This window comes from Sturnus vulgaris, chromosome 10 (assembly GCF_052056855.1).
Source record: "Sturnus vulgaris isolate bStuVul1 chromosome 10, bStuVul1.hap1, whole genome shotgun sequence".
NCBI lineage: Eukaryota > Metazoa > Chordata > Aves > Passeriformes > Sturnidae > Sturnus > Sturnus vulgaris.
In genome coordinates this window covers 14,872,221-14,884,630 of record NC_142252.1, presented here as the reverse complement: position 1 = coordinate 14,884,630, position 12,410 = coordinate 14,872,221, and the positions used below count along the sequence as shown (strand labels likewise).

At 44.1% G+C, this 12,410-nt stretch overlaps 1 protein-coding gene across 3 annotated transcripts in view; it reads left to right on the top strand.

Annotated features, from left to right (window-relative positions):
• TP63 (tumor protein p63) overlaps positions 1–12,410 on the top strand; it is a 102,311-nt gene that overhangs the window by 47,517 nt on the left and 42,384 nt on the right. For all 3 annotated transcript variants that reach the window (XM_088170909.1, XM_088170908.1, XM_014891586.2), the window contains one exon: positions 6,710–6,964. In XM_088170909.1, the coding sequence (XP_088027035.1) occupies positions 6,710–6,964 (255 nt within the window). The remainder of the gene's footprint in view (positions 1–6,709; positions 6,965–12,410) is intronic.

The following is a 12,410-nucleotide window of genomic DNA, read 5'->3' as shown; positions in this document are numbered from 1 at the left end:
CTGTGGTGTGTTGTTCCCAAGGGGGCGGTAGGGCTGTTTGGGATGACTGGGACAGAAGACATGCTCTGGTAAAGTGGGCAGAGCAGTCAAGCTTTTAAGCTTGAAACACAGTGGTATGATTTGAGTTGGTCAGTTAATGGTGGGTTTTTTGAGGGGAGGAGAATAGTTGTGGGGGTTTGGTTTGGTTTTTTTTCTCCTCCCCAGCTGATTGAAATGGAGTGTCTTCCTTAGATTTTCCTTATATATTCAGGTGCTATTGGAAGCTGTCCAGGCAACTCGTGAGGCTGTCTAACTACTTAACATGAAATACCTGTGCAGAAGGATTGTGTGTGTCACTCATGGGGTTTTGTTACTTCTTGGAAGAAGAATGTTTTTCTCTTTTTTAGTCTTGAATTTAGTTTCTTTAAATTGCGGTGATTGTATATATTGCACAGCCCTGTAGAAGTCAAATGGATTCCCTTCTCAATAGTACAGGAGAAAATGTGCAGAAATATTTGTGCTCCCTGCTTACAGGTGGGATTGAGCTGAGGAGAGGCTGTGCTGCAGCAGGTCTAATATCCAGGATGAGAGTGATTGACTCTAGGGCTTCTTTTAATCCAGTGCCCTCCATTGCACTGGGAACCTGTTAAACCACTGGGATGGGAAATAGTCTCCTCTCTTCCTGGAAAAAGCAATGACCCAACAGTAGGATTACTTAAATCAGATAGGTTTCCAGGCACTGTACTAGAACAAATCAATCTTGGTAACTGTTGATATCTTTCAACCAAAGTTTTGTTCCCTTGCTTTTCACATTGAGTATATGGTGCACATTATCATTGTATCTGAGGGTTTCCAGGTGCTTCGTATATTCAGCTGCACAGTAGCTCTGTGGAAAAGCCTCTGCAAAATAGACCCACAGGATTTGTTTCCATTTTAGAATGGGAGTTGGAGGGAGTGTGGCAGAGCTGGTGTAGAAATGAGCTGTGCATATCTTCGCCTTGTCACTTGGAGGGGACCAGAGCAGTGCCCAAACTGAGTTTTGTTCCTCATAAACAAATTTTTCAGTCTCTCCCCCACCCTCACTTTTTTTAAATTTGTTTTTTGGTGAGTTTTTTTGAGTTTTTTTTTTATATGGGAAAACAGACTAGAGAGGAAAACCAAATCACAGCTTTCATTGTGATAAGTGAGCTGAGCTATCTCTGCTTTAGCTCTGATTTTAGCTGAGGGCCATGGGTGGAGCCTTTTATTTCTTGGCACTGCTCTGTCATGGCACAAGCAGGGTGCTGACATGGGGTATTGTATCAGCTACCATCGGAGCAACTGGCAGTCAGCAGGATCTTGGTTAATAATTTGTGATAAAAGCCTTTCTGTTGAGCTTAAGGGACTTATTTCCACCTACTAAAATCCTCTACTAGGAAGGTTTGAAAACTTAGGTGGAGTTCAATATTTATGGATATATTTGAGGTGTCTGTCATCTGATTTGGATAGGAAACATTTATCCTGCTTCTTTTAAGATAACTGTTCTCCAACAGGAATCTGAATATTTCCCTGGGCCAGCACTGAAATATTGCTTGAAGTTGCTTGCTAGTCCTACAAGAGTTAGCCCTAGTGCATCGTTGTGGTGCAGTTAAGGACAAAGCACAGAATTTCTGAAGTGCTGTGCAAATCTTCTTGTTGGTAATAACCATGGTAGTTTTAGCTTCATCATCTCATATCTTTGGAGAATAAGCACCAGGTGTTTTGTAAGGCTTTTGGGTAGTTGGACACTGCTCTTGAGCTGTGTAGATCCAGTGGTGAAAATGAAAATGCAGTCAGTAGGTGTGCATAGTAATGCTTGCTCTTTTGATATTTTAGGGAGAAGGATTTTGATAGGGTAGAGGCATCTAGGTGTTCTACACCTGAAGATGGTAACTTTTTGTCTAGTTTCTCAAGTGGAGAAACTCTTAAATCTCTCTAAAATGCTGCTAACTGGGTAGTTAATAGCTGGAGCTCTGTATTTTAGGGGATTTTTGGTGTGGAAGTCCCCTTCAGAGCTTTTCATGACTTGCATTAGTTACTTCCTTTCCAACGGAGGGTCTTTTTGCAGATCTTTCTCATAACCTTATTAATTAACACAATGGGCTTTACGCCGGAGAGCCGGGGGTGGGTTCTTGCTGCAAGGCAGGGTGAGAAGGGTGGGCTGGGGCATCTTCCCTGCCCTGCTGGAGCATTTGCATTGCCCTCTGGTGGCAAGTGCCCCGGAGCCGCTGGCTACCGGCTCTGCTGGACCTTGTGCCCCGTGTTCCCGGGGGACATCCACCCTCCCGGCAGCAGGACCGCGCTTAACCATCATCGCTTTTCAGTCTGGTTTTAATTCAGCAGAACCATGACTCTCCTAATCCACAACCATGAGTTAGCATGAAGACCTGAAAGTGAAGCTGATACGATATAGGAAGTGAAACGAAACTGATAGTTCAAGATGCATTATTGAAATGATGTTTTGAAATACATAGTCCAAGATCTAATTGTAGCTCTCTAATTATTTGCAATTAGACTTGCCTGAAGGTTTTTGTAATGGTTCAGGGACATTAATGGTTTCAGAAACTTGGTGGAGGGAACAAAATAGCAAACAAAGGCACCGAAAATTAGATCATCTGCTCTTTCAGCTTTATATGCAATTCATTTCTTTCCACCAAATAGCTTTCTCTTTATATCACGAATCAGTGGTCGGGCTACATTTCAGTCATTTAAAACGACCCCACAGCAAAATATGAGCATGTGTTAAATGCTGGGATGCCAGCCTGCCAAGAATTAATTTCTGCATTAAATGCTGTTGTGTTCGTTTCTGTGAGTGATGAAAGGAAGCGGTGTGTGTGCACACACGCCCTGCAGTCCCCTCCCGAGGGGCAATACCTTGCAGACAGTCTGCAGCCTCTCTTTGTTCTCCCCATCCCCAGCGCTGCTGGGGCCAAGGGGGTGAATTCCTGCGTGTGCCTTCCCCGGGCCTGCTGCCCCTCTAATTGTCCTGTTGTCAGAAGGCGTGTGCCTCCCGAAGCCTTATCAGATTCCTCCAAAACCTTGCAAGCAGTTCAGGTGTTGACCCCTTGAGCGCAAACAACTCTGCCTGCCTTGGGGCAGAGCTGCGAGACCGGGCTTAGAGCTGGTGTGTGCAAACCCGGTGGCTTTGTCCCCAGGATGGAGCACCTGCCTGCCCAGGGGATCATGGGGCCAGGGACTGTGAAAGGCTGGTGGGACTCAAGCAGCAGAAGGGGAGTCCGACAGCTGCTTGTGTCAGCATGAGGCTAAGTGCAAGGAGATTAATAGTTATTTAAAGAGCAAATGGGGACACGGCATTTGCCTGTGGCATGTGAGTGTAAAAATGCAGTGGAATGGCTGCTCTGCTGATAACATTTAGACAGATGGTCCCTGGACTGAAAGGAATGAAAAGGATCTTGGAATATCTTAAGGATATCTTACATTTTAATGGGGCACTTATTTTATTATTTTTGTTTAATTGGATCCCAGGCAGCACCTTCAGCATTTCCAGGCTGTGCTGTCTTGTTAACGCCGGCCGCTTGTTTGGCCATCTTTCCCCATTAGTTTAAGTGGCCTGGGATTAGAGAAACAGTTTTTAAGTGAAAGCTGAAACACTATTGTTCTGCTGTCTGTATGTCTGAGCTGGTGTAGGAGACTGTTTTCATCACAGCTGTCTTCTCATCATTTGCTGGTTAGGGAGTGTGTCTGATTGTAATCTCCATGAGGAATGAAACAATTGAGTGATACTTCTACATTTCTGAGAAGTCTTCAGGTCTCACTAGAGCCTTCTGGAGCAGGAGGGTTTGTTTTTTGTTGAAATGCAGAATTATTGAGCAGGTAAGACTCTTCCTGGCACAGTGTATCAGAATTCTGTCTCTTTCCATACAGAATTAGCCTCAAGGGAAGACGTGTACCAAAAGTCCGTTAAATAGGTCTTGATTGAGTGAATAGCCTGCAGGAGATGAGACATAACTGTCATCTGTGTTGCCCAAGCTGCAATCTCCTTTTGGAGAAGAAGAACCAGTCTGGATCGCTCTCTTCCCCATCAACTATTTAGCTTTGAGTCTAATTAAATACAAGTTCTCCCATCTAACAGGGATGCTGGGTACTAATAGCATCCACACTGCTCCAGAGGGGGAAACTGAGGCAAGGAGGGCAAATGACTAACCTGAGTCACTGGTTCACCCAGGATTAGGACTCAATATGTAATTGCTTTTATTACTCTGCTGCCTGCAGGCCTGAGACAAAGGAGGCCCATTAAGTGCAGGGCTTTTTACATGGTGAGGAGCAATCCCTGCCCTGCAGACCTTGCTGCCTGCAGTAGGGTGAGGGTGGAGGGGGAGGAGAGGTGCCTTGCCCAAGGACACAGCAAGTCGCTGACAGAGCAAGGGAGGGAGGGAACCAACTCTCCCTTCTCTCTGCAGCCTAGCCCAGCTCCTAAAATGTAGTTTTCTGTGCTGTTGCCCCCTGCCCAGACCTTCAAAGCACAGCTTCTAGTAGTAGCAAGCTGATCCATCTCTGGAAGGTCCCATGGGCCTCACTGAAGATCCCAGAGCACCAGCCTCACCCTGAGTGTTTAATGAAACCCCCTGAAAATATTAGCTTCTTCTAGTGAAATAGAAACTTAAGGAAGAGCTGTAGTGGGTGGATTAAGTTTCTCTACTTCTGTTCTGGAAATACAACTGAGAGTGTGAAATCTTTGGGCACATGGAAGGCACTTCATCCTTGCAAAGGGACCAGCCTGTTTTCCTCTGTGGCTGAAATGACTGGGAAAGCTGGGTGTTAAATGGCTTGTCCAAAGTTCCCAGGAGAGCTCAGCAGATAGGTTGTGCCGTTCCCTTTCAGGTCTTTGGAGGAGTGATGTGTTACTCAAAGCTTCAGTAGGACTGCTGGGATTCCCAGTATTGAGAGAGCACCAACCTCGAGATCCATAACAAAAAGCTGACTCAGGGAGCCTTTGCTTCATGGCTGATAAGAGGAATAACTGTTGGAAAGATGAGGGAAGTTGTGAGCAGACTGGATGAAATACTGACAGATAGGTGAGCCTGATCACTCTGGGTGGGACTGGAGCTGTAGGATGTTGAGGAACATGATCTGCTTGGAGCCTTGGATAAGAGGAAGAGCCTGAGTCCCTTCTGCTGTGTCAGCAGCTAACAGCAGAGCCAGGTGCCTTTATTGCTGCACGTTCTTGGCTGAGCCCAGAGCTGCTGGGAATGGACATCACAAACCTTTGGGAGGCTGCTTGCCCTGAGATGGGCACAGTTAGTGCCCTTTGGACACATGCAAGGATGAGGCTGTGAACCTGATGTGACTGAATCCCACTTGTCTGCTGCCTTGTCATGCTTGCCAGTGCCATGTCCTTTGGAGGATTAAAAACAAGTGGCAATTGTGTAACTTTCTCCAGATTACTTTCCCAGCTTCCAAGTGTCGGTAGTTCAGAATTTTAAAATCAGATACACTTGTCTTGATGGATTTTTCTCAAGCAGAACTTGTCTCCTGCCTCTTTGAACTTAGGCTTTTAGTATTGTGACATTTTTTGGCAAAAAAAAAAATCTATGTTTATTTGTGGGTTTTGTGAAAAATAACTCTATTGTGAAGAATAACTATGTTTAAGCCAAAATTCTCCTCAAGATGGTTGCTTATTCTCCAGCTCCTCTTTTAAGAAAACATTAATTTTGTATTTGTTCTTTTTCCATGTTGTCTAGGAATTTATCCCCTTCTATCATAGTGAGTTCCACCTTTCTCCTCATGGTTGTTTTTCCAGGCTGAAAACTTGTCATCTACTGCTATGTTACAGGATAGCATTAAAAGGATTTGCTGCTTCTTGTCATCTTCCTCTAAACTGTGTTCCCCTCTTATCTCTTTGAGGTGGAGAAGCACAGCTAAACATGGAATTTAGGGTATTAGATTTTTTTTCCTCTGTTAACCTGTCCTTAATCTACTCTTCGACTTTTCTATATGCTATTCTCAAATAATTTTGGTTTTGATGGCTCCCAGTTGTTTCATATATTGTTTGTACTTGAAGGCCGCTTAAGTAGCACTGAACTACTACTAGTTAACTACGCTTAACTGTACAACTGAGTTCTTAAGCATGAGAAGCAGCCCTCCATGCTGTTTCTATTCTACTTGATGAGAACTTTAATTCTCTTCCACCATCTGTGACTGGTCACTGGGAGCTGAATACATGGTGCAGATAGACTAGTGGCACCTAACTGTTTTTCAGTGAGTCACATTTCAGCACAGTTACTATCTGAGTTAGAGGTCCTAATGTCATCCTGTGTAGCAGGATCAGTTTTTATGTAGAGCATGAGGTTGATGAAGATGGTGTAGCCTTGTATAAGTTAGAGCCAATTACACTGTAGTGAACCTGCTGATTTTTATCAGGTTACAGCAGTACCTCTGACTGGATGTTGCTAGACATAGCGAGCCTGTCTCCCTGTGAAGGCTTTCTGCCCTGCACATCACCTCCTGGTTATGCACAGGCTCCTTTCCCAGCTCTGCTGCTGATCCAGCGTGTGACTGTGAGAAGCTGTACTCCTTTCTGTTTCGGTCACCAATGTAAGGAGGGGGATATCCCTTGTGAATCTCCCGCCTGGTGTGACATGTGCAGCGGTGCTGAGATGATGCTGTGCATCCTCCGTGGTGGAGGCTGTGCCATGTCTGGCCAGCCTGTGCTGATGCGGCTCCTCTAACGCTCCTGTGCATCTCTCTGCAGCCGCAGTACACGAACCTGGGGCTCCTGAACAGCATGGACCAGCAGATCCAGAATGGCTCTTCCTCCACCAGCCCTTACAACACGGAGCACGCACAGAACAGCGTCACGGCCCCCTCGCCCTACGCCCAGCCCAGCTCCACTTTTGATGCCCTCTCTCCCTCCCCAGCCATCCCTTCCAACACAGACTACCCAGGACCTCACAGCTTCGATGTATCATTTCAACAGTCCAGCACAGCCAAGTCAGCAACATGGACGGTAAGGGCACAGCATCCCTTCGCTGGCTTTGGTCCCCCTGCCTGTAGCGACTTTATTCGTGTAATGCATACCCAGGCTTGTGCAAGAACAAAGTGACCCGAGTCCTCTGCAGGGCGTGATGTGTCACACAGAAGGGAGACATTTATCTTGGTTGCTCTGAGAGGGTGTGGTGGGAATTTAACCCTCAGTAATACCACTAAATCCCAGGAGACTAAAATGCCTTGCAAAAAGCCAGTCACGTAGACATCATGCATGATGAACTACTGGCTCTCTCTTTTAGGCCTAGCAGGAGCACTGGAGTAAAACCCGAGGTGGGCACTAGTATTGCCTCAGTGCTTCCCTTGGCTTTGTTCAGCATCAGTGGGTTTGTGTGAGGTTTGGCATGCAGGGCTGTGCCAGCAGGCTGGAGGTGGTGCTCCTTGCTCAGACCCATGGAGTGTGAGGCTCTCATTGTCCCTGTGTCCTTCTCCTCTTGCAGCTGGTATGGGACCCCCAGTGTGTCACCAGCTCAGGTCAGCCCTGGGGGGCGTTTAGGGTTTCCTTGAAGGGGGTGGGGTTGTTTTATTGTGGAGTTTTGTTGTTGGTATGGTGTTCTGGGTTTTTTATTTAATGCTTTGCTGTCAGAACACTACTTTTCTTACCAAAAAAATGTAGAAGCTTGAAACTTGAGGCCCAGCTCTTGATCTTTGGTGGCACTGGCTTGATTGTTCAAGCTCTAGAGATTTTGTAGCTTAGGACACAGCATTGCTGGAGCTTTAAATCCAGCTGCAGTGGTTTAGAGCAGAGATATTTACAATGAAGAATATTGCTGTCCTGAAGATGTTCAATATTTGCCTTCCTTTCCTGCAGGCACTTGGAGTAGATGGAGTGAATAATGTCCTGCCCCACACTGCTCGAATAAAAGCAAGGACTTAATTTTTAATTTTTTTTTAAAGCAAAGAAAGATAGACTTTTTACCAAAAGCTAAGACCATTAAAATAGTGTGGGTTTTTTCATTTTTTTTTTTTTTTTTTAATCTGAGGAACTGCTTTGATCTCAGATACAATCTAGCTGCAAAGGCAACTAAAAAAAAACCTCCCAGCTACTGCTGCCAGCAAAGCAGCAGAGCCCTTGTGCTCTTATCTGGAAAAAGATGCCATATAACTACAGATCACTATAAGGTTACATCCCTTATATTTTAAAAGCCTTTTCTGGTAAAATGTGTCTAGAACTGACATTAATAACTTTGTTCAGAAAATCGTGTTAAGTGAGGTTAAAATGTGATAGGTCCAGTCACAAACAAATTTTCATTTGTTTATGCATAAAAGGGTGAGATACTTTCAAGTGATGTTAAAAGTGCATTTTTTACTCATCAGCCTGGGGAGTGATGCTCTGCTGTAGTTCACCCTTTTTTTCCTGTTCTTGTTTCTCCTGTTACACTGCTCACAATATTTATTTTCAGTTCCCTGTAGGTAAGGAAACTGTTGGTCAGTTCTACTTTGTTATTCAGGGCAAGAAAATGCTGGTTTGGATTTTTGCTAGCTGTTCTGGAGAGGGTCCTTTGAAGGAGATATGAAAGACATTGTCTTTTGATACATATGGTACAAAGAATTCTCTAACGCAGCTGCAAGGAGCCAGAGTGTTTGATGCTGTCCTTTCAACTATGAGGTTTGAACATATGTAGTAGGTTATTCCAGCAGAGATGAAGGCGAGAGAGCTACTAGCAAGCTTAAATGAGATGTTTCACCTCAGTGATAGTGGCTTTTTGGGGTAGAAGTGAGGGCTGGATTTTAATGTGGATCTAGGTAGTGGTCAAAGCTCAGATTGCCTACTGACTTTGAAAAAGAAATTAAATTACTATTTGGTGACTACAGTCATCAGATGTGTGCAGCCTGGTGAAAGGCTCATTTAGCCTTCCCTCTTTTTCATTGCCCTGATGTGGATGAGCAGATGCAGGTGTATTCCCCGTGCATGTTGCAGAATGTTCAGGTGTAAGTCCATGTATTTTACTAAAGGAACGGGCTCTTAAACAGCTGTCTGATTAGGGAGAAGGGAGTGTGGTCCAGGTGTCCTTGCAGTGAGCCAAGTGACCCAGATTCAGCTGCTCGTGCAGGAGCTGGCAGTGTGCTGTACATTCACACTGGGTTATGACAGTCCTGTGGTGCTGGGGACCTTCAATCAATACGCCTTGCAAAGTAGAGCATCTATCCATCTTCAGAGCTCTGCCCTTCTGCTAATTAATCCACCAACTCGTTTCACATGAGCTCTTGAGCAGTTGGTAATCTGTGTTCGACAGCTTTATCAGTGGGGTGGGTGGGGAAGGACGTGAAGGCTCTCCTTCCCACTGTTGTCCTGAGAAGTGTGGAAACACGCATGAAATGTTGATGAAAGGAGGAGTGATTGCCCCATCCTCTCAGCAAGAGCAAGTTCTTGGAGTTGCTCCCCCCCATGTGACTTCATACACTTTGATTAATGCCTGTCGTCTTTTTTAATGATGGATTAGGAACTTACCCAACTGGAAGAGTTTCTTCCACTGCAGTGACCTATTAAAAGTTTAATTACTTGATGGCCCCACCCTTATTAAGAGTCCAAAACTTGAAAGCCTTGTTTCTTAGTTTGTTTGGTTTAGTTTTCTATTTTTTTTTTCCGTTTTCCATCTTGCAGTTACCAGAAAACAAAACTAAGTAAGGAAATCCATCGTGTTGCACTTTCCCCCTTTATGGAGGGGATAAGCCAGTCTGACTCACCTTGTCCTTCTGGGAAGGGGTTGGTGGTGCCTGGCAGAGGATCTGCTGTCTTGGCTGACAAGGTGCTTCACCAGAGCTCCTCCGAGCTTCTGGGCTGAGTCATGTCAGATTAGGTCATGGGAGTGAAGGCAGTGAGCTGGGTAAGAGGAATGGGTTATTTCTCCAAAAAGCCAAGAGTGTGTGCTGTCATGGAGTGACTGGAGACCTGTGAAGGTGCTTCAGGCTTCTAAGCCACTTTGTTAATTTAGATCTCAAGGTTACTTCCCCCACCTCCAACAGAAGTAGAGTACTTGCTGGTTACTTAAATGCTATGTTTCTGAAAACAGACCTGGAATCGTTTTTTGTTTTTTTTTTTTCTTAAAACATTTTGGTACTGTTTTTTTTTTTTTTTCTCTTCCAAATTCTACAGTGGGGAAAGTTTATTGTGCTAGGACAGTGCAAAAATCAGCAGTATTTGTGTAATATAAGCTGGGAAGGAGATGAGTGTGACAGCTTCTCTGCTCAGGGTTCTGATGGGCTCCTAATTAAAGGACGGGGTGGGGGGGGAACAAAAAAAAGGCCAAAATTACAAAGAGAAAGAGAAGCACTAGCTGATGCTAGGTGACAGGGTGATTCCATATGTATGAGCAGTTCACTTTGGAAATATTGCAAATTTTCTCTCTGAAGTCTTTCATGACCTTAAGTAGGAATTCCAGTAAAACATGCTGTCTAATCAGGTTAGGTCTCATTTGTATGCAATGTTGATCTAATTAATGATGACAAATTGAGATTGGATTGCAGAGGACTTTATAAGCATCCTTGATTATTTTTTTAATTAATGACCTCAGAAGGCGAGTAAGAATATAAGCAGGTTAATCAGCCTTTTCAGAAGGAAAGTCTTTAACAATTGAAACTATTGAAGTGTTTGAAAACAAAAGGCTTTATAGTCTAAATTGAACAAAGTTTCTCGCATGCACCCTCATACAATAAAACCTTCTTGAAAACCATGCTGTAAAGGAACAAGCAGTTACTGTTTGTAATGATGAGACAGAGTAGGTTGTTGAGGTTGAGGGAGAAACCCTCTGAATTGGATGAAGAACTTAAGCAGAATAGTGTCTCACTTGTGGGAAAATTCCCATATGCCCATGCCTTGCAGTATCTGCTCCTGGTTTTGCAGCAGAAGAAAAAAAGACATTTCAAAAGTGTGCCACCTCAGATTTTTTTTTCTTCGTGGATGTGGTGTGCCTACCTTCCCCACCCACTCAGAGCTCAAATAAATAAATAAACAACTGCACTCCCTTCCCCCTAAAAAATATTTGGCAATCACCTGCCACTAGCAGAACCTGTTAAATGGGGGAAAGCGTGATTGCAGTAGGAAAGTAAATTAAAATTGTATGTCAAGGTAAGTAAAAGTTAACGTTACTGCCAAATGCAAGCTATCAAAAAAAGGATCTGATCCACCCATCCCCAAAAGCAAGATACCACCTTACAAGTCATGAGACTTTTTTAAAAGACAAACAGGTTCTTCTTATTCTCTCCCAGGTTTTTGAGCCTTTAGGGTGCATCTATTAAATATTTGAAAACTTTTCTTGATAGTCACAAGAAGGCAGAAATTGCTCTAAGTTTTTTTTAATGAAAACTGAAATTTATTTGCAAATTTTGATTCTGCTGAAGAAAGACACCAAGCCCTGCGAGACTTGCATAATTCAGGTGCTGGCAATACCTGAGTTTAGCAGTTGATTCTCATGCCCTGCAGTAGGTTGGAGCAGAGCTGGGTTGGTCCTTTCAGGGTTTGTTATGAAATGTGGAGCTCTCCAAAGCTGCAGTCCGTGTTCCAGGCAGGCTCACTGTTTTTTTTTTTTTTTTTCCTCTTCTCAGTAAACTCAGCTATACCTACAACCATCAGAAAGTTCTCAGATTTCAGACTCTCTTTGCTAGCAAAGCTGCATAATAGTGTGTGCGACATGCATGAAAACAACTAAGTGGATTGTGCTGGCTGGAGTTAGTGAATTTGGAAAAGCTGCATTTTAAGGAAGCTGAAAAGAATGCACTTAAATTAGTCCACACAAGCAATAACAGGTTTTTGTGGTTGAGAGAACAGATTCCTTGGCTGGGCTATCTCAGTATTTTTATTTCAGATTGATTCATTCCATTTTTATTTTAAATACATTCTGTGTTCTGATCCACTTAGTGTATTTGGGACTTTTTTGCTAATCTCTATAAAATGAATTCGAGGACTGTGCATAATCGCAGTGAAGCAGTGAGAGGGTAATTAGATGTGTACATTGTCTTGGCTCCATGGTTCCTAATCATGTGTTCAGTGTTCTCTTAAATCTGTTCAAGTAATGCATGATTTCAGTAACTCTGGCCATATCAGTATGGTCTGACTGCTGATTATCTCTCAGTATCATAACTGAGAGCTTTTCTTTAAATGCTGGTGACTCTCTCAATGAATATATGTGGAAGGCTGTGCTGAGTGAGTGTTCCTGTGAAATCTTAGCTTTCATTCCTTGGTGGTGTGTTGGTCAGGGTAATTTGAGCTTTCCGGTTTCACCCTTTAACGTTGTGTTTAAAGCTGTCAGGAGAGAGGGGATTGAAGGTGTCCTTGTTACAGGACTTGGGGTTTTCTTGTCCTCAGAGGCTCCTGGCCAGCAGTGGTGTAGGCTTGGCCTGTTTGCTCGGGGCAGTTGAGAAGGGTCCTTGTGAGACATCCATTCGTACAGGGGGATTGGTCACCTGGG